At 43.5% G+C, this 22,926-nt stretch overlaps 1 protein-coding gene across 1 annotated transcript; it reads left to right on the top strand.

Moving 5' to 3' along the window:
• Window positions 1-20,097: 20,097 nt before the first annotated feature.
• Window positions 20,098-20,583, top strand: LOC122050452. The gene has a single exon (XM_042611354.1). It carries the CDS (start codon window positions 20,098-20,100, stop codon window positions 20,581-20,583), a length of 486 nt encoding a protein of 161 aa, XP_042467288.1.
• The last annotated feature ends 2,343 nt before the right edge of the window (window positions 20,584-22,926 follow it).

The raw sequence follows: 22,926 nt of genomic DNA on the forward strand, positions 1-22,926 counted from the left end.
GTAGCTTTCGCTCGGCTTGGGTGGATCTGCACCTCTTCCTTCTCTTCGTAAATCAAAATAGGAGGTTTTTCAGTTATGGTGCTAACCTCTAGCCGGGGAGTCTTCCAGGCAGACATGGCCTCTGTCTTGACCATCTCGACGTAGCATCGCCGAGCAGCCAACTGATCACCCTTTACCTCTCCTACCCGATCTTCTACCGGGAACTTGATTTTCTGGCAGAAGGTTAAGATGATCACTCTAAATTCATTGAGGGTCGGTCTGCCTAAAGTGACATTATAGGCTGAGGCGGCGTCTACCATGATGAAGTTCATGGCCCTCGTCCTTCGGAGCAACTCCTCCCCAAGTGATATGGCCAGCTTGATTTTGCCAATCAACTCGACCTCATTGTCGGTGAACTCGTACAGTGGGGTTGTCATTGGCAGCAGCTCGCTCCGATCGATTTGGAGTTGATCAAACGCCTTTTTGAAGATGATATTGACCAAGCTGCCTGTGTTAACAAATACACGGTGAATGGTATAGTTTGTAATTACCGCTCAGATAATGAGGGCGTCATCGTGCGACACTTCGACTTCTTCGAGATCTCTGGGGCTGAAGCTGATCTCAAGCCCGCTCGCATTCTCCCTGCTGTAGCCAACGACGTGGATCTCCAGCTGTCGTGAGTATGATTTTCTGGCCCGGTTGGAGTCTATGCTGGTCGGTCCACCAGCTATAATGCTGATCTCGTCTTGCGCCACGTTGCTCCTATTCTCCTCCTCCCGAGCGGATGGTCTGCTTTGCTCACGTGCGGCTCGGTCGAGCTCGGTGCTTCTTCGATGGGGCTGCTGCAATGATCTCCTTACTTCCTCTCACCGTTCGACGTCATGGTGCCCGTGTCGTCGGTCAAGAGAGGGAGACCGGTGGCGATAACTTTTGGGCGTCGGTTGGGCAACCGAATTGAATCCGCGATAATCACGGGTGTTGTGAGTTATTGACTGGTGGAAGTAACAGAATATAGGGGTCCATACATTTCCTTTCGGTTTTGGACGCTCGGCGGTACGTGTTGAACTGCATAAGGCCTTGCTTCCTGGTGTAGCCGCGCCCCTTCGGCTCAGGGTCATCATGGTGGCTGATGGCTGATTGGTGGCCTCCATTCGATCGGCGCCGATGGTTCAGACAGTGTTTCCTTCCTCCTCACCACTTGGGCCTCTTCTACGTTTATGTATTCATTGGCCTTCTTTAGCATGTGGTCGTAGTCCCGAGGTGGCTTTCGGATGAGAGATTAGAAGAAATCTCTGTCCACAAGCCCTTGGGTGAACGCATTCATCATGGTATCAGACGAGACCAATGGGATGTCCATGACCACCTGATTGAAGCGTTGGATGTACGCTCGAAGGGACTCTTTGGGGCCTTGCTTCATAGAGAACAAGTTACACTCGTCTTTTGGTATCGTCTGCTGCTTGCAAAGTGGTGCAAGAAGGCCATCCGGAAGTTCTTGAAGCTTTGGATGGACCCGTCCGGCAGCCTTATGAACCATCGTTGTGCCGAGTCAAAGAGCGTGGTGAGGAAGACTCGGCACTTGACTCCCTCTGTGTACTGATGGAGGGTAGTAGTGTTGTCGAACTTGCCAAGATGGTCGTTCAGGTTGGTCAACCCGTTATATTCTCCAATCGCCAAAGGAGCGTAGTGCCTTGGCAATAGATCTTGTAGGATTGCTTCGGAGAATTGACTGTTGATCCGCTCGGGTGACGAATCAGCTTGGGATGCCTTGCCATTCCTTGCATCCTGCACGGGTGCTTCATCTGAAGAAGAGTCCCTTCCTTGATGGGCTTGAGCAATCTCAGAGGGCGTTTGAAACAATGTCTGGTGGAATGGAATCGCCGCGGGTGGGGCTTCTTCATGAGTGTCGGTCGACATTTTATTCTACCCCCAGATAGAGAGTTGCTCCGGTCGGTCTTCGTGCGTTGCTCGACCCCCTGAAGCTGATGTCGCTTGCTGGGTAAGTCGATCGGCTAGCGCTTTCTGCTGCTGCTCGACTATTTTTGCCGCTCGTGCCTGGATGAGTGCGTCGAGCTCCTCTTGAGTGAGCGTCACCGTGGGTAATCGTCCAGCTTCTTCCATCCTCTTGGCTCGGATGCAGGTACCTTCCTACAGACGACGCCAAATTTGATCCTATCCGAGAGTCGAGGTGATGGACGATGGGGATGTGGCGCTCCTGTTTGTTGATACAGTCTGACCTGGCTGTTGTTTTGATGTTGACACTGATTTAAGTTTGTATCAGATGTTAATTAAACTCGTTTTAATTAATGATCAAGGTTGATCGAGTGGAAGGGAAAAGTCCAAGTTGGAAACTTGGCACGTGAAGTCGGAGAGGGCTCGGTAGCTCGTTCTCCGGACTAGGTAGAGAGGGCTCGGTAGCTCGTTCTCTGGACCGGACAAAGTCGGAGAGGGCTTGGTAGCTCGTTCTCCGGACTAGGTCAGAGAGGGCTCGGTAGCTCGTTCTCTGGACCGGACGAAGTCGGAGAGGGCTTGATAGCTGCCTCCTGGGTCGAGAGGGCTCGTGTAGCTCGCTCTGGACGGACGAGTCGAGAGGGCTTGGTAGCTCGTTCTCCGGACTAGGTCCGAGAGGGCTCAGCTCGTTCTCCGGACCGGAGAGGGCTCGGTAGCTCCTCCTGACTAGGTCGAGAGGGCTCGGTAGCTCGTTCTCTGGACCTGATGAAGTCGGAGAGGGCTCGATAGCTCGTTCTCCGGACTAGGTCAGAGAGGGCTCGGTCTCTGGACCTGATGAAGTCGGAGAAGGCTCGGTAGCTCGTTCTCCGAACTAGGTCGGAGAGGGCTCGGTAGCGGACCGGATTAGGTCGAATGATTCCATGGTACATTGGATCGGGCCGACCGATGATACATAAGGCGGTGGATCGGCTCGATCCAAAGCGAAGTTTCCATGGATCGCGGTGACCGATCGAAACACTCGAGCACACTAGTAATCTGATCGATGCAGACCGATCAGAAACACTGAGCACACTAGTGTGAATCGATCGGCCGAGACCGATCGAAACACTCGAGCACATCGAGTGATCGGTCTATAGACCGATCGGAAGATTGCGAAGAAAGAAGGAAGGATCGGTCATGGAGACCGATCTAGGCTGATCGGTCTCCACGGCCGTCAATCTGGACCGATCGTGATATGTCCGATCGGTCCATGGATCGTCCGATGAGATCCACACACAAGTCGCTTTTGTTCGTTGTTTCTGCAATTCCTCCACTGCATTTGTTTTGCCTTATTTATGTGATATAACCCTCTGTGCTGTTAGCTTTTGAGTTTGCAGGATTACAGGTACCATTCCAAGCATAATTTCAAATTGAGTTCATAAGAGGAATACGACAAATGAACTTTCTGCTGTGATTCGCGGCGCATGGTGCATTTGAGGCAACAACGGCTACTGGTGAGATCTTGCTGCGATCCGCTTGACTCTTGGTGATTGATTCGAGCTCAGAAGACACCAGTGAAGGCTGTGATTTCATTGGTGTGAGTTTAGAGGACCAGGAAGAGGATTGGCTGCAGCGATGATTTTGTGCAGATTCACCACGACCCGTGACAGCGGAGAACAGGGGTTTAAGAAGCAGTAAACAACGAGAGAAAAGAAGAACAAGCAAGTAAGAGAAAGTGATAGAAACTGTTGATCGTTGAGGTGTGCTTTGTTCTTGAGCTCTCGGGTGAGAAACTGCGATCTGTGAGTTCCTATTTCCACTGATCCTCGCGTGGTTGTAATCATTCGTTCATTCTTCTTTGCAACCGAGCTCTGTAAGTCTCGTGCTTTAACATATATTTTTCTTGAGACTTTGTGGAGAGGTTACTCCACCGAGAAGGAGGATCTCTAGCCGGAATTTTACCGGGGTGCGATCTACCGAAGATCAATGAGTCGTCCACCTTACGGACACGCCGAGGAGTAGGGGCAAGTTATCCCCGAACCTCATAAATCTGTGTGTTAGTGTGTTTGTTTCCTTTCGTTTTAGTTTCCTATTTCCGCTGTGTTAACAAGTTTTTTGTAGACATCTTTGTACAAGTTTTTTTTAAGGGGCTATTCACCCCCCTCTAGCCATCTAAGATCCTAACAAGTGGTATTAGAGCCTGGTGCTCTTCATCTGGACTAACATCCAAAGGAGCAAGAAGATGGCCATGAAGGAAGGATTCAGCACAAACAGACCACCCTTCTTTGATGGGGCAGATTTCCAGTACTGTAAGAGCCGCATGGAGTATTACCTCAAGACTGATATCTCCATGTGGTTCTCGGTCAAGGAAGGATTCACACCACCGAAGGATGAAGAAGATAAGGAACTCGATTCATCAAGGTGGTCTACTGAACAAACTCGTAAAGGGCAAGCCGATGCCAAGGCAGTAGTCACCTTACAATGTGGGATTGCCAAGGACCAACTCGTCAAGGTAGGTCCATTCTCGAGTGCAAAATATTTATGGAACAAGCTTATCGAGCTCCAAGAAGGAACTCATGATTCTCGGATAGCCAAGAGGGACCTATTCTTGAATCAACTACAAAATCTCACTATGAAGGAAAATGAAACGGTAAGTGAACTACATGGGAGGTTCAAGGAAATCATCAATGGTCTACATTCCGTGGATAAACGCGTGGAGAATCGCGATCTAGTAAAGTACGCTCTTAAATCCTTTCCAAGGAATGCCTTGTGGTCATCTATGGTAGATGCCTACAAGGTTTCCAAGGATCTTTCCATTGTAAAGTTAGATGAATTCTTTTGTGAAATGGAACTTCATGAACTTGCTAACAAAGGTCAAAAGGAGAAAGGTATAGCTTTGTTTGCAGGAGAAAAGAGCAAAGATGGGAGAAGAAAGAAAGGAAAGAAGAAGGAGAAAGAGATTTTTTCATCCTCATCCTCATCCTCCTCCGAGTCCGATGATGAAGGTGGATCATCATCAAGCGAGATGGCAAATTTTGTGAGGAGGATCATGAGAAGAAGCAGGAGATACAAAGGTAAGACTGTAGATCAAAATATTGATAAGTCTAACGTTACTTGCTATGAGTGTAGCAAGAAAGGCCACTACCGGAGTGAGTGTCCAAAACTTAAGAAGGAGGAATGGGCCAAAAAGAAGGAGGAGAGAGCCAAGAAGAAGAAAGCTCTCAAGGCCACTTGGGATGAATCTTCCACAAGCTCATCGGAGGAGGAAGAGAAGAAGGAGAAGAGTACTCGGCAATTGGCACTTATGGCAAGGGAGGAGTCCGAGTCCGAGAGTGATGACTCAAGCACTTCAACCGCGGCTTCATCATCTTCGGATGATGAAGAGGTAACCTCTTCTCACTTAGAAAAATGTTATAAGACTATTACACATTTGTCTACCTTGCTTAAGAAATCAAAAACAGAAAATAAATCATTAAAAGAAGAAGTAGAGAACCTGAGAGCTCTTAGGGAAGATGAGGTTGATGACCTACATCTAGAGCTTCTTGAAGATGAGAACAAGGCCTTGAAGGGTGAGGTTGAGAAACTCAAGAAAATGCTTGAGAAATTCTCAACTAGCTCTAAGACCCTAGACATGATTCTAAATGCCCAAAGGGCGGTCTACAACAAGGCTGGATTAGGATACCAACCTAAGGAGTCTAGCTTTATTTCTTTAGTGTCAAGAACCCAATTTCATAGATCGCATGTTTCTAGGGTTCATGAGACTAGGAAGAAGGTAACAAAGGCATGGGTGCCTAAGTCCTTCATTGTAGATGCATTAGGTCCCAAGATTTGGGTACCTAAAACATCTATCTTTCGTGTCTTGTAGGCATTGGTAAAGGGGGAGCGTCTATCAACTTGGTTTGTTGATAGTGGATGCTTCAAGCACATGACCGGGGACAAGTCACTATTTTCTACCATTCAAAATAAAAATAGAGGTAATGTGTCTTTTGGTAATAATGGTAGTCTTAAGGTTATAGGAGTTGGAGACATTCATATATCCGAATGCCTCCAAATCAAGAATGTCCTTCTAGTCAAGGAGATGACTTTTAATCTCCTAAGTGTCAGTCAATTGTGTGATACGGGTTACACAATTGAGTTTCATTCAAGTCAATGTCTGGTCAAACACATTGACACACTTGACACAGTACTAGTAGGCACAAGAGTAGATAACATTTATCAAGTTTCTTTTAAAAGTGCTACTAATGCTCTTGCTAAGTGTTTCATGTCAAAAGAAGAAGAATCGTGGCTTTGGCATAGGAGGTTGGCTCATGTAAACATGAAGAATATCCGGAAGCTGGTCAACAAAGGTTTAGTGCGAGGCTTACCAAGCATCAAGTACCAAAAGACCAAATTGTGTGATGCATGTCAGAAGGGTAAGCAAACTAAAGCGCCTCATAAAGGTAAAAGCGTAGTACCACTACTGCCCTAGACTTATTACATATGGATTTGTTTGATTGCAGTAGTGTTATTTCATTAAATGGAAGTAGATACTGTTTAGTGATTATTGATGACTTTACTAGGTTTACATGGACCTTCTTTTTGAAAACTAAGGATCAAACCATAGATATTTTTATTTCCTTTTGTAGAAGAACTGAAAATGAAAAATCAACAACAATTAAAACCATTAGAAGTGATCATGGTGGTGAATTTCAAAATCATAGGTTTTTAGAATTCTGTCAAGAAAAGGGATATAGGCATGAGTTCTCTACTCCAAGGACCCCACAGCAAAATGGGGTTGTGGAGAGAAAGAACCGAGTCTTACAAGAGGCTGCACGAAGTATGCTCAATGAGTACTCACTACCGAGTTACTTATGGGCTGAAGCTCTGAATATAGGAATCTCGATACATAGGTTTTTAGGAAAGACTCCCCATGAACTTTGGTTTGGAAAACCCCCTACAATTAAACATCTTATGGTGTTTGGTTGTAAGGTGTTTATTTTGAACACCAAGGACCATCTTGGAAAATTTTCGGCCAAAGCTGATGAAGGGATACTGGTCGGGTACTCGCTCACCAGCAAAGCCTATCGAGTCTACAACAATAGGACTAAATTGATTGAAGAGTCCTCTGATGTAGCTTTTGAAGAAATCCCTAACTTAAATGATCAATCAAGGGATGTAGGAGAAATTCAATTTGAACTTAGAAATCTAAGTTTGAATGATCAAAATGAAGAACAAGTCGAAGTTGACTCTGATGTTGATGAGCAAAGGCAACAAAGAACTCAATCTGATCCTTTGCCTGATATTGAGTCCTTGCCTGTGCCTAGTGAGACCATTCATGTGGTACCACCAACACCAAGACAATCTAGGATAGCCACTAGTCATCCCCAAGACCAAATTGTGGGAGACATCCAACAAGGGGTTAGGACTAGGTCATTCTTTAGAAATGAGTCTAATGAAGTCGCATTGATTTCAGAGATTGAACCAAAATTAGTTGATGAGGCATTGCACGATCCTGATTGGATCATAGCTATGCAAGATGAGTTAGGTCAATTTGAAAGGAGCCAAGTGTGGGACTTAGTTCCTAGACCTAAGAAGACCACCATTATTGGAACTAAATGGGTCTTCAAAAATAAGTTAAATCAAAAGGGAGAAGTTGTAAGAAACAAGGCAAGACTTGTAGCCAAGGGCTATAGTCAAGTCGAAGGTCTCGATTATGATGAGACTTATGCTCCTGTAGCCCGATTAGAGTCCATTCGTTTGATGCTAGCTTTTGCTGCACATAGAGGTTTCAAGCTCTATCAAATGGATGTTAAATCTGCCTTCTTAAATGGCTTTATTAAAGAAGAAGTCTATGTTGAACAACCACCGGGGTTTGTGAATACCGAAGCTCCAAACCACGTGTACAAACTCAAGAAAGCACTTTATGGGCTTAAACAAGCACCACGAGCTTGGTACGAAAGGTTGTCAACATATTTACTAGAAAAGGGTTTTGTAAGAGGCCAAATAGACCCAACACTATTTCTGCGTAGAGATGGTGAAAACATTTTTGTAGCCCAAGTGTATGTCGATGACATCATTTGTGGTTCAAATAACAAGGGCTATTTGAATGAATTTATCACTCACATGGAAAGTGAGTTTGAGATGAGTCTAGTAGGAGAATTGACATTTTTCCTTGGACTTGAAATCAAACAAACTCGAGATGGAATTTATGTCCATCAGACGAAATACACTCAAGAGATGCTCAAAAAATTCAACATGAGTGACTCTAAGGAAGTATCCACTCCAATGGCGACAAACACTCGTCTTGACAATGATGAGAGTGGGAAACCAGTTGATCTAACGCAATATAGAAGCATGATCGATAGTCTTCTATATCTCACAGCTAGTCGACCGGACATACTTTTTGCTGTGGGCATGTGCGCTAGATATCAAGTTTGTGCCAAAGAATCTCATTTAACTGCAGTTAAGAGAATTCTAAGATATCTCAAGGGCACGATTAGAGTAGGACTGTGGTACCCTCGTACGGAGTCTTTTGATTTGATAGGCTATACCGATTCCGATTATGCTGGATGCAAATTGGATCGGAAAAGCACTAGTGGGGGTTGTCAATTTTTAGGTTCATCGTTGATTAGTTGGTCAAGTCGGAAGCAACATTGTGTTGCTCTCTCCACGACTGAGGCTGAATACATTGCCATGGGAGAGAGTGTATCACAATTGTTGTGGATGATTCACACTCTAGAAGATTATGGACTTTCGTATAAAGGAGTGCAAGTGTTGTGTGACAACATTAGCACAATAAACCTAACGAAAAATCCAGTCCATCATTCTAGGACCAAACACATTGAAGTGCGTCATCACTTCATTAGAGATCACGTAGCTAGGGGAGATATTGCACTCACATATGTTGAGTCAAAGTCAAACCTAGCCGATATTTTTACCAAACCTCTTCCTGAAAATGAATTTAGTCATTTAAGGAGAGAATTGGGAATGTGTTTGGCTCAATAAGTCATTTTGACGACATCATGATCAATAAGGACAACTACAGATGACAAGAGAAATTGGGAAATTAATTTGGGCAACTTGGGAACATCTCACACAAACTATAAGGTTTAACAAAATATTTTTGGTTGCTAGAAATGGGGTGAGATGCTAGGATCAACCAAATTATTCAAAATGTATCATGCATCCCTTGAATAATTAGGTTGAGGAGACATAAATTGAGTATGGGGAAGGCCATTACATAATTCATGTATATTTGGCTCCTAGATCTTACTCATATATTCCAACCAAGGAATCTTGGTTGGATCGGTGTCTAGAAATCATCTAACCTGGTTGATGTGTTGATTGATACCCTTGATTGATACCTTCCTGATTTTGATTGAAAATAGGACAAGTTGGTGAAGAAATTTGACATATTTTGACAAACTTGTAACTAATCATAGGAAGGATATATCGTGAACCGATAGCCTGAGTCAGATTTATTATCTTGGTTCACTATAAATCATAGTTTCAGCAAACAAATAAAACAAACTTCTCTTTTGAACCTTTGAGATTCAACACATAACATTGGTTATGAAGTGTCTGAAACTTTCGAGCCCTTGATAATTCAAAATCATTAGAGCTCATCATTAGGAAATATTCATTGGTATCACTGAATATAATCTGTGGGCTCTTCAGATCCTAGGTTCTGAACTTAGAAGTTGTTGAACCAAGTTTCAGAGCTGTCTATACGAATTTCAGAGACTGAAGTCACTGATTATCAGACACTGATCGGTCCAGGGACCGATCAGGATGATATCTGATCGGTCTCTATGACCGATCAGGAGAGTTCTTCGATATTTAATCGGTCTGCAGATCGACCGCTGGCACGTATCACTGATCGACTTCGATCGGTCCGGGACCGATCAGGAGGTTCCCTGATCGGTCTCCACGACCGATCAGGAGGCTTGGCACACTGATCCACCTCTGATCGGTCCGGGGACCGATCAGGAAGCTCCCTGATTGGTCTCCACGACCGATCAGGACATTCCCTGACCGATCAGGACGTTCCTTGATCGGTCAGGATTTCTCCTGATCGGACAGCCGTCTGATCATTTCATCAACTGTATACCCATCAGTAAACCATTAAAACTTCCCGATCTCTTCTTTTCTTCTTTCACGCGGAACCCTAGCCGACTCCTTCCCTCACATCACTCCTTCTCTTCTCGTTGCACGCGGACCTCTAGCCGAACCCTAGCTGAAGCTCTAGCTCTCCGAAACTCTAGCCAAAAGTTCAATGGCACCAAGGTAACTCTCTACCTCTCTAGAACGTTGGCAGTTCGGTTTTATTTCTAACCATATATGTTTTTGTTGTGCTGGTGGCTCCGGTGCTCACTCATTGCCCCATTTTACCACTTTGTTAAACCTTAGAAAGAAAGTAGTGGGTGAAGGGACCTCTAAATCTAAGTCACCTAAGAAATCCAAGTCCCAGGCACCCTCCCGACCTCAACCTTCCTCTTCGTCAAGATTCCCGAACCGCCAGTTTGAGCAAGCATTTCAACAGAGGACATTCAAACTGCTTCCATGTCGATCTGTGGATTGAAAGTACATGGATGAATTTTGTCCCTCTGTATCCGAAACCCTAGCCTATTATAAACTTGACTCGGTAGTCTACCTAGAAAGGGACATCAACCATGATCTAATCTCTGAATTCTATAACAATCTTCATCAGAACGGTGATGGTGTTTATAAATCCCGAGTCACTAAAAGAACTATTGATTTCTCCATCAGAGAATTCTTTGGGTATCTAGGTTGTCGGATGTGTTCAGGAGATCTTTTTCCCATCTATCCTGATTTACCAGAGTCATTACCTCCTCCACTTGATGTCTCACCTGATTCCATCTATGAGTATTTCTTTGGACACCCTAGACCGGATGGACTAGATGAGCTAGATGTTGACTTCCCTACTTTTGCAGCCTTGAGATTATCTCCTCAAGACTACATTCTTTTTAAGATTGTCACGAACTGCCTTCTACCTATCACATCTAAACCATTATCTGAGATCCGACCATATCATTGTCTTATGCTTTATGGTTTCCGTCGGCGTCTCAACTTTGACATTATGTCCAGCATCTATTCTTCGATCATCTCCTATTTTCAGCCTAGCAGCTCCACCGTTTATATGCCTTATGGGCATATAATTACCGATTGGCTCAAGACCCTTCAGATAGATGTGTCTAAGGGTAGGATAGTGAAGATGGTCAGACAGGATTGCCGGCTTGGGAAGCGGGCATTTTCCAAGTCTGGAATCATAGGACAAAATGGGGATGTTCGGTGGAAGGATGGGAGAGCTCTAGGTGAGTTACCACGGGGACCTCCACGACAGGTTGCTCCTGTTGCTGCTGACGATGGAGAGGTCGATCCTGATCTGCACTGGCAGATCGCCGAGCTGGAGAGTCGCTTTGATCGATTGAAGAGCTGCTGGCTGCTGAGCTCCATGGACTGCGCGTTCGGATCGTCCAGCGCTACGATGATCTACGCAGTCAGCAGCTGGTGACGCAGCAGCTGCTTCTGGGCTGGATGGCCAACTACCCACCTCCACAGCATTACTCGGGCCATCCACCTTCGAGCTCCAGCATGCCGCCTCAGGGTTACGAGCCTCCCACGGATGATGATGAGTTTCCTCATGTTGAGGATATTGATTGATACATTCTGTGTGTCACTTTGCCTGTCTGTATTTTGGATGCTACTTGTTGGATATCTTTGTCTGACCTGGATACTTATGCTACTCGTATATTTTTACTATTTATTTGTCTATTTCTTGCTTTTCCTTATGCTTCAGTTCATATTCATATGTTGTTTCTATGCCATGACTTGATTGTATTTTATCTCTTACTGTCATATAATACACTTCGAGGGAACTCTAGGTGCATTAAGAAAGACAGTATGGGTTAAGGGGGAGTCTTTTGAGTCTTATCATCTCATTCGCACCTTTTCGGTGTTTGACAAAAGGGGAGAGATATCTAAGTTTAGAGATGTATGAAGGTTTGATTTTAGGGGAGAAGATAACGGGGAGGATCTTGATTCTCGTTATTGACTTCCTTACATCATGGTATATTCATCTTAGGGGGAGGATCTTGATTCTCGTTATTGACTTCCTTACATCATGGTATACTCATCTTAGGGGGAGGATTTTGATTCCCCTAAAATTATGAAAATAAGAACATTTCTGATCTAAACATAAATCGTGTTGTCAAACAACAAAAAGGGGGAGATTGTTGATACAGTCTGACCTGGCTATTGTTTTGATGTTGACACGGATTTAAGTTTGTATCAGATGTTAATTAAACTCGTTTTAATTAATGATCAAGGTTGATCGAGTGGAAGGGAAAAGTCCAAGTTGGAAACTTGGCACGCGAAGTCGGAGAGGGCTCGGTAGCTCGTTCTCCGGACTAGGTAGAGGGGCCTGGTGGCTCGTTCTGGGCCGGACCTCAAGTGGAGAGGGCTTGGTAGCTGTCCTGACTGGTCGAGAGGGCCTGTAGCTCGCTCGGACCGAGCGAAGTCGGAGAGGGCTTGATAGCTCGTTCTCCGGACTAGGTCGAGAGGGCTCTGTAGCTCGTTCCTGGACCGGACGAAGTCGAGAGGGCTTGTAGCTGCCTCCGGACTAGGTCGAGAGGGCTCGGTGCTCGTTCTCTGGACCGGACAGTCGGAGAGGGCTCAGTGCCTCGTTCTCCGGACTAGGTCGAGAGGGCTCAGCTCATTCTCTGACCTCGGAAGTCGGAGAGGGCTCGAGCTGCCTCCCGGACTAGGTCGAGAGGGCTCGGTAGCTTGTTCTCCGGACTGATGAAGTCGGAGAAGGCTCGGTAGCTCTCTGGACTAGGTCCGAGAGGGCTCGGGATTAGGTCGGACGGATTAGGTGGAGATTCCATGGTATATTGGATCGGTCCGCCGACCGATCCAGATATAATAACGTGGATCGGCGGACCATCCGGAAGTCAGAAACTGAGTTTCCATGGATCGGTCGGTGACCGATCAGGAAACACTCTAAAGCACACTATAATCTGATCGGTGCAGCAGACCGATCAGAAACACCGGTAGAGCACACTAAGTGCAATCGATCGATGTCCGGAGACCGATCGAAACACTCAGTAGCACACTGAGTGTAATCTGATCGGTCTGTAGACCGATCAGAAGATGCTATTGCGAAGAAAAGAGGGAAGGATCGGTCATGGAGACCGATCTAGCTGCGGCCTGATCGGTCTCCACGACCGATCAGCTAATCTGTGGACCGATCAGGATATGTCCTGATCGGTCCATGGATCGGTCCGGTGACCGATCCACACACAAGCTGTTTTGTTCGTTGTTTCTGCAATTCCTCCACTGCATTTGTTTTGCCTTATTTATGTGATATAACTCTCTGTGCTGTTAGCTTTTGAGTTTGCAGGATTATAGGTACCATTCCAAGCATAATTTCAAATTGAGTTCATAAGAGGAATACGACAAATGAACTTTCTGCTGTGATTCGCGGCGCATGGTGCATTTGAGGCAACAACGGCTACTGGTGAGATCTTGTTGCGATCCGCTTGACTCTTGGTGATTGATTCAAGCTCAGAAGACACCAGTGAAGGTTGTGATTTCATTGGTGTGAGTTCAGAGGACCAGGAAGAGGATTGGCTGCAGCGATGATTTTGTGCAGATTCACCACGATCCGTGATAGCGGAGAACAGGGGTTTAAGAAGCAGTAAACAACGAGAGAAAAGAAGAACAAGCAAGTAAGAGAAAGTGATAGAAACTGTTGATCGTTGAGGTGTGCTTTGTTCTTGAGCTCTCGGGTGAGAAACTGCGATCTGTGAGTTCCTGTTTCCACTGATCCTCGCGTGGTTGTAAGCATTCGTTCATTCTTCTTTGCCACCGAGCTCTGTAAGTCTCGTGCTTTAACATATATTTTTCTTGAGACTTTGTGGAGAGGTTACTCCACCGAGAAGGAGGATCTCTAGCCGGAATTTTACCGGGGTGCGATCTACCGAAGATCAAGGAGTCGTCCACCTTACGGACACGCCGAGGAGTAGGGGCAAGTTATCCCCGAACCTCGTAAATCTGTGTGTTAATGTGTTTGTTTCCTTTCGTTTTAGTTTCCTATTTTTGCTGTGCTAACAAGTTTTTTGTAGACATCTTTGTACAAGTTTTTTTTAAGGGGCTATTCACCCCCCCTCTAGCCATCTAAGATTCTAACACTGTTGACCGTGCGTGGACCTCCAGCGAGACTAGCTTGCAAGCACAAAAGCGTTAGTGCCGAGCCAGAGAGTGGTTCCCCGACGATGGCCCTCCGACGCTCAAGTCAGATCTCCAGCGAAGGCAATAAGCAAGCAAAGAAACAAAGGTGGTAGCGAAACTGTAGCTACAGTAGAATATGCATACCTTCGTCGAAGCTTGGGGTCCTATATATAGGGCTTTCAGGGGTGCATGTGCATGCTCCCCGAGGCATGCACACATCTCCAAGCTTTCCCTGATAGGATGTGTCAGAGAAGTGTACCTGCCACCATACCTCAACAACTCAAGCATATCCTGATAAGACAGTGTAAGCTTCCGTTATACGATTCTCTGCCTGATAATGCCGCCGACCATGCTGTCTATCTGCGACACGTCTCGAGTAGGATACCAGTTGATCCTTCCTCTGTCTGCTAGTGGGCCGAACGGATGGGCTGCTTGGCCAACTTTTGAATGCTAGCGGGTCGAGCGAGGAGGCCGCTCGGCTAATTCTGCTGTCTAGGCCGAGCGGGACGACCGTTAGACTACTTCCATTGTCTAGGTTTGTTGAGTCATGTTTTACTTTGATGGCTGTGATTTGATTTGTGGTCAATCCGAATGTTCGCCCGACACATTCCCAGCTGCTCGGCAAATGACTTATCGGTCGACGCCTGCTTTAGTGATAGTTTTGAGCGTCGGAAGCTCGATGCAAGATCGAGCTATAATAACATGGGATCGGCCATTCCCTAGTCCGATCGGACGTTAGCCCGGGGCGTTGACCGCCTTGACTTTGACCTTCCACGTGATGTTGACCTCTCTACGGGGCGGGGCCCGACCTTGTCACCGGATCAGGTAATATATTTTTCTTCTAAAATGTCAATTAACTACTGTCTAAATATTTAAAAATACTATCATTTTTTTTTCTAAATTATCATTTAAATTAATCAATTATTCATGAAGAAAGCTATTTTGATAATAAAATAATTTTAAACAAATTTTTGATATCAATGGAACTTAATCAGTATTTTTTAAAAAAATATTCAAGGATATTTTAAAATTTTATATACTTATATATATTTATTTATCTATTTATGGCAATCTTAATATTATTAGTCTTCTTTTCTTTTGATACTAAATTAAATCAAATTCCAACCTATCAAATTTTATCATCATTATTGTTATATATTGATTTATTTATTCATATTTAATATTCTCCATTAATAAAAATATAACTCTCAAATTTACTATTTAAGATTTAATACTAAAAGTAACTACTGACATGTTATCGTGTTTATAATTTTCATGTTTACTATTTTTCATGCTTAGAATTGTCAATATTTTCTTGATGTCTAAAGTTCAAAAAATTATAAATCAAAATGAAACATAAACCTCATAAATCAAAATTGTATTCTAAGATTAGATACCAATAAAATTATTATGCCCCAAATTTTAATCGTCTATTAGAACAAAGGATAGTAAACCATATAAGAAATAAAAGTACAAAACTCAATTCACCCAACATAAATATCAATGTAAAATATAAATTGAAACATTACTAATAATTAATGCATATATGCTTGTTCGTTCATACATATCAAGAGCCCAAATTGAAAATAATTTTGATAATAAACAATATAAAATGCTAAAAGGAGAAAATAACAAAGACAAAAAAAAAATATATTGGCATTTGTTAAATTATATATATATATATAATCTTTTGCTTTGTCTATTTAGAGTGTAGGGTTTTTTAATTTAGTTATATAAGACTTTATACTTTATATTTCTAACCTTCTTTTTTTATTCAATAATATGACTAAATGTTTCCTCTTCTTAATTTGTATATGATATCAAAGTAAGGCTCTTATTTTATATGAAATTTTACAACGAGTCACTCTAATGAATTAGTTACCATAACTAACATCCACATTTAAACTATCGACATCCCAATGTCTCCATCCAGTGAGAAAACAGTTGTTTGGCGAACCAAGTGTTGGAGCAATCCCAATGGTCCGTGCGACCATATGTTTTAGTATTTGGGAAAAGGGTTTAAGTTAGGTTTATCCTTGTATTTGATATGTGTATTTGAGTTGTGCAGGTTTACAGGATACACATGTGACTCAGGTAGATGGCTTCGGGTCTGGTGAAGGATGGAGTATCCGAGGGACCGTGGACAAGACAACAAGGATAAGGGCCGAGGGAAGTGACTTCGAGGCATACGCGAAGGATGACATTAGGACGAGCCGTGGGCTTGAATGCATCCGAAGGACGAGAGCCAAAGAAAGTAGGCTTGAAGGCAAGAGGTCAAGGCTGCAAAGAAGCATCAAGTGAGTCATAAGGGTGAGGGTACGAGTGCACAAGAGATTGTACTCGGAGTAAAATCCTAGTTTTAGGGTTTTACTGTAGTGTTACTGTAGCAGTACTGTAGCGCTACTGTAGCAGTCAACTGCATGTTTTAGCAGTTAACTGGTGCAGTCAACTGGGTGCGAACAGAATGGTTTTGTTCGTTCGGTCAGTGTGGATCAGTTGACTGCATGTTTTGGCAGTCGACTGCATCAGTCGACTATAAGTTTTAGCAGTCTACTAGTATCGAGCCGTTGGGATGTAACGGTTGAATTTCCACAGAGGGCAATCGACTGCATGTTTTGGCAGTCAACTTGTAGGCGGAGTTTTCAACCCGCGACCTATATAACCAAAGCTTGGGAGCTTGGTTATAGTTGACGAAATTAGTGGTAGTTGTTGGATCGTGAAACGTAGATAGAGGGGGGGGTGAATATCGATTCGAAAAACAACGTTAATAAGAGTTAAGTGCAGCGGAATAAAAACTTAGACAAATGAACACGGTGTTTTTACTTCGTTCGGAGCCTGTGACGACTCCTACTCGAAGGCCCGTACTCCGTAAGTACTTTCGTTGGGCAATCACTATCAATTCGAATATTACAGAGTTAAGTACAAGAATTGACAGATAAAGAAAATACCGACAATAGAATTAAAACAAAATCAGCACTGAGTCGGAGAGCTTTTCGTGGCGTCACAAGAGCACAGAGCAGCAGATCTTGGATTCTAAGTTCATATCGAAGCTCTACCCTTGCCCCTTCTTTTATATGAAGCTCAGGGCGCCCTGGATCCCTTCCAGGTGCCCTGGTGAGACGTGGCAGGTCCAACCAATGAGCTCCACGTGGTGACGCGCAATCGGGATAAAACTTGCCTCCCGGGCGCCCGGACAACCTTTCTCCAGAACAGGTCCTTCTCCTGCAAGACAAGGTTAGTCCGAGGCAAGTATAATAAATTTCCTGCAAAACAAAGTGTTAGCACAGTTCATGAGTTTGACATGAAAAAGTATGACTTAGATTCCGTCTTTCCGAGACCGAAATCTAGTCACGATCTCGACTTAGATATCCGAAATGGATCTAAGCCGGATCGATGCCTAATGTTCCCTTCCCGAGAACGCGTCCTCACAGTCACTCCCTTCCAGTGACTTACCTTTACTCACCTGCCAGATGTCCGGTCAACCCTTCGACCCATCTGGATTTCTCGCCAGCTATCCGGTCAGCCCATCGACCTAGCTGGACTTCTCGCCAAGCGTCCGGTCAGCCCGTCGACCCGCTTGGACTTCTCGCCAGCTATCCGGTCAGCCCGTCGACCTAGCTGGGCTTCGTGCCAGACATCCGGTCAGTCCGTCGACCTGTCTGGGCTTCTCCTGCACACTCGATCAGAGTGTTAGACAACAACAGATTAACTTAACTTGATTTGTCATTCATCAAAACTTGGGTTAAATCGTTAGTGCTAACCGCACCAACAGTAGTAAACCCTAATTAGTAGTCTACTTGTTCTCAAGTATTTGTGAGTGTTGTGGTGAGGTTTCTCCACCCACAAGGAGCTACTTGAGATATCCGAAGTTTGCCGAGGGCTAATCCACCGATGGATCGGGATCGTCCACCTCAAGGACACGCCGTGGAGTAGGAGCCCTAATCTCCGAACAACGTTAAACGAACGTATTAGCGGTTTGCATTTCCTTTCTTAGTTTTAGCCTTTAGCTTGTTTGTTTTGTTTGTATTCCACTGCGCAAGATAACATCGTAGGAGAAGCGATCGATTTGGGGGTGCCGTCTATCCAACCCCCTTCAAGCCGGCCACCGATCCCCCAACACCAAGGAATATAACCCGTGCTAGTCTTACAGAATTGATGATGCCTGAATGCATCAATTCGACGACTAGAGAATATTGTTACTGTTTGTTTGTGTATGAATCTCAAAACATTTCTAAAAAACGATAGATCATAAAGATGCTCTGACACCTTTCCAAAAATGGACCTGTAATCTCAACATTTGGCCAGGTGAAAGCTTCTAGTGTACAGTTTTCCTATGAAATATTATCTATCATTTATGACACAAAACACCAAAAAGGAATATGAGGTTGTTGGGTTGAAGGACCCATAATATGCTTACCTAGCAAGCTGACTGAATCCCTCCTATAACTCGATCGACAATCTCTTACAAGGGTAATCCGATTGGATTTATAGAGTGTGGTTAGGGACTCGTCCCTCACTCGGCCTATCTATTTAGCCAAAGAGTTCGATCAGACTGGGTGTCCAATCTATCCGATCGGATCGTAGTTCCGATCTGCTGAATTACTCGGCCTAGCTAGTTAATCGTGCAATCTTCGAGTGGCGAAGAAGACTTGGCTCTGGAGAGTGCTAACTCATCTTTAGTTATTCATCAATACTGAGGGACTCGGCGTCTGACCGAGCCAATGGTCTGAGTGGATAACCTCTTAGTTGCGACGATAGATTGCGCTGGATTCAAGGGTTGACCCCTCATTGACTTTGATCACCATGTCACCCGGCCTACTAGACTTTGACTCGACTCGAGGGGCCCCACCTTATTCATTGTATTAATTGACATTATCCACTCTTCGAAATGACAAATTCTAAAAATACCATCAACCATTAGGGTAAAAAAAAAAAAAAATCAAAAAGTACTCATAGAGTTCATCCAAACAGCCAGATTTCTTAGACTTGTTTCTCACGTGAAAAAAAATCTCCTACAATGCGATGTAGCTGAGGCTCAAATTTTAGATCCCTTGACAATTACACTTTTTAGATGGCGCCAGGTATCTAGTTTTTCGAATTAACTAAATTTGGCGTGATCAATCCGGCCTCATAAAAGTTTTTCACCGATCACTAAGGTAAATTGGGAAATACTAATGGAGCCTCATCCAAACGACAAGCATTCTTAGGTCTGCTTCTCACTAGAGGGAAAATCTCCTGAAATGTGCTACAGCTAAGATTCGAATATTAAATTCCTTGGTCTAACAATTGCTCCGTTAGTCTAGGATAATGATGGACATTGAGTTTGATTATTAGTGTGTGCTAGAACATAATGGTTTAAATTATAGTTATCAATATAATAAATTTTTTTAATAAAAAATAAAAAATATTAAAGTTTTTATAAACATTTAATCAATTTAAAAAAAATAAAATTTTTAAAAATTTTATTATTAATTATTTAATTTAAAAAACAATTTAGTTGATTTGTAAAATTCATAATAAAAATCAAACCGATTTAATTATAATAATTAATATATTTTTTTAAAAAATTAAACTTTCGAATAAATAAATTGGACTAAAATTTTAAATAAAAATAGATTGAATCAAATCTCGTACATACATGTAAACAAAATATATGAATTTGATTTTTGTTATAAATGGAAAAAGAAATATGGAAAATCTAGCTAGTGTCAATCAAAAATAATTACTTTATTGGTAATTTTCATCCTTAATTGATTTCTACCGCAATCAATCAATATGTACGTATATATGATTGGTATATATGATTGGTAAGGAGATTTGTAATAGAAACGGGACTAATACTTCTCAACATTAGTGTATATATATATGTGTATTTTTTCATCATTAGTACTAATCTTTGATATAGTTCCGAATTTAATTGTGTTGGTGCTTCGTTCTTATTTTTTCTTTTCAGATTAGACGATGATGCCAATAAGGAAGAGGAAGACGAGCATGGGCCGACAAAAGATCGAGATTAAGCGGATCGAGAGCGAGGAGGCACGTCAAGTGTGCTTCTCCAAGCGCCGCGCCGGACTCTTCAAGAGGGCCAACGAGCTCTCCTCTGCGGGGCTCACCTTGCCGTCATCGTCTTCTCCCCCGCCGGCAAACCCTCCTTTGGCCACCCCTCGGTCGACTCTGTTCTTGACCGCTTCCTACCCTCGTCGGCCCACCCTACTCCTCCTCCTCGTCCTCCTCCTCTCTCGTTCCACGACCCCCGTGTCGCAGATCAGGAGACTAATGTTGGCCGGCGATGTTGGCAGTGTCGGCGGTGGAGCATATCTTGGTGGAGGATTCATTGCTGCGGCGGCGCCGCCGCCGCAGGGTGGCAATAATATTGAAATGCAGGCGATTCCTGCGCCGGGTCAGGCTCCGGCTGGATTTGGTTATGGCTACGGATTAATTATTTAAGACCAAACAGTCAGTTAATGCTAATTTCAATAAAAGCCAATCAAGTTATATCTCGTTTATTGAGTAATAAATTTTAATCAAAGATTGATGCTCACATCTCACGTATTTGATTTTGACTAAGTTAGCTCATACTATTAATTTTTTTTTTATTTTGTTTAATAATTTTAATGATTTATAAATCAACTTACAGTATTTTTTTTTTTTTAAAAAATTTCTTAAAAAGATAATATTTTTTTCTTCTAAAATGCCAGCTAACAACTTCTAAATATTTAAAAATACTATCAAATTTTTTTTTCTAAATTATCATTTAAATTAATCAATTATTCATGAAGAAAGATATTTTGAAAATAAAATTATTTTGAACAAATTTTGATATTAATGGAACTTAAGCAGTATTTTTTTTAAAAAAAATAAATCATTATAAAAAAAACACAGCTTTGGGACAAAAACTTTTCATCCCACAATTTGCGTTGCCAACTTGGCAATGAATTTGGAGATAAAATTAGTGATGAATAATATTTTTATTATCATATTCGTCACAAATTGATGAAAATAATAAATTTGTTATTATTTTTTTATTATCATATTTGTCATTTTTAGTGTAAAATTTGTAAAAAAAAAATAATATAAAAAAATTATTTTTATAAAATAATAATATAAAAAAATTTATGGTTCGTGATCAATTAATTTTTTTTTCAAATTTATAACAAATTGATGATGAAAGTAATAATATAAAAAAAAATATGAGACGATGGATGTGCACGTCTCACGTATTTGATTTTGACGAATTTAGCTCATAGTATTATTTTTTAAAAATTTTGTTTAATAATTTTAATGATTTATAAATCAACCTAGTGTATTTTTTAAAATAGAAAATTCTTAAAAAAGGTAATGATTTTGTCCGAGAGTCGAGGTGATGGACGCTGGGGATGTGGCGTTTCTGTTGACCATGTGTGGACCTCCGGCAAGACTAGCCTGCAAGCACAAAAGTGTCAATGCCGAGCCAGGGAGTGGTTCCCCGGCGATGACCCTTGGACGCTTAAGTCAGATCTCCGACGAAGGCAACTTTTGTATGCTAGCGGGCCGAGCAGGGAGGTTGCTCGGCTAATTCTGCTGTCTGGGCCGAGCGGGACGATAGTTCGGCTACTTCCATTATCCAGGTTTGTTGGTTCGGGTTTGCGCTTTGATGGCTGTGATCTGATCTGTGGCCGATCCGGATGTCTGCCCGGCACATGCCCAGTTGCTCGACAAATGACTTGCCGGTCGGCGCCTGCTTTGGTGATAGTTTTGAGCGTCGGAAGCTCAATGCGAGACCGAGCTGTAATAATGTCAGACCGGCCATTCCCTAGTCCGATCGGCAGATGGGGTCGCCTGATCGGACGCTAGTCCGAGGCGTTGACCGCCTTGACTTTGACCTTTCACGTGGCGTTGACCTCTCTGCGGGGCGGGGCCCGACCTTGCCACCGGATCACATGCCTCCCCCTCAAGTCTAGTCTAAGGAAGCAGCAAGTCCGATTGACTGGACAAGGTGGTCTGGTGATGGGTTAGCCGATCGGCCAGTATGCTGGTTGGACCCCGACCGGTCTACGTAGGACTGATATTCAAGGTCGCTTGGCATTCTGAGGGTTGGCGCTTCCTTCGGCGTCTTTGGATGAGTGCGAACCGCGCGGTCAATGCTGACGTAGTCCGAATCTCCTCGGAATTTGTACAAATTCCCCCCATTAAGGCCGAGCACGCGCCCACGTCTAATAATACCGTCTAGTAAATGCCGCCCTGTGAAAGCGTGCCACGTGTTGCCGCCGCAGTCGCCGCACGTCTGAGGCGAGATGCAGATGTGACATTTGATGGCTTGAATTCAGCGGCTGGATCTGCGCTCCGATTCCCGTGACCTAGATCAGACGGCTCCGATCGGCCAAGCCCAGCCTTTATAAAGATGTCGCATCTTCCTTCTTCTCACTTGGCGTCTTCTTCTCCGATAGCTGCCGACGATTTTGTGCGTGCGACCAGTGCTTCAGCGTCTCTGTGCTCTTCTCCCTTGGCAACTCCTCCCTTTCGTAAGCTCCTTTAAACTTTCACGTCGTCCCGTTCTTGCCGTCCTTTTCTCCTCACGCCACTGTTCCAGCGTGTGTTTTGCGTGTCTCCTTCCTTTCGTCCGTCGAGCTTTCTGTTTTTCAGTTTTCCGATGATGGCGAGCTCTTCTCAACTGTCCGACCCCGCTCCCGATCTCTGGTACCATACCATGGAGACTCGGTGTAACGATCACCTTCTCACTACTCTCTAAATGTGGCCGTTACATAACTACTATACACTCTTACTTAACTAGTTTAACAAACTGTACTTAAA

This window comes from Zingiber officinale, chromosome 3A, assembly GCF_018446385.1.
Source record: "Zingiber officinale cultivar Zhangliang chromosome 3A, Zo_v1.1, whole genome shotgun sequence".
In the NCBI taxonomy this organism is placed as follows: Eukaryota; Viridiplantae; Streptophyta; class Magnoliopsida; order Zingiberales; family Zingiberaceae; genus Zingiber; species Zingiber officinale.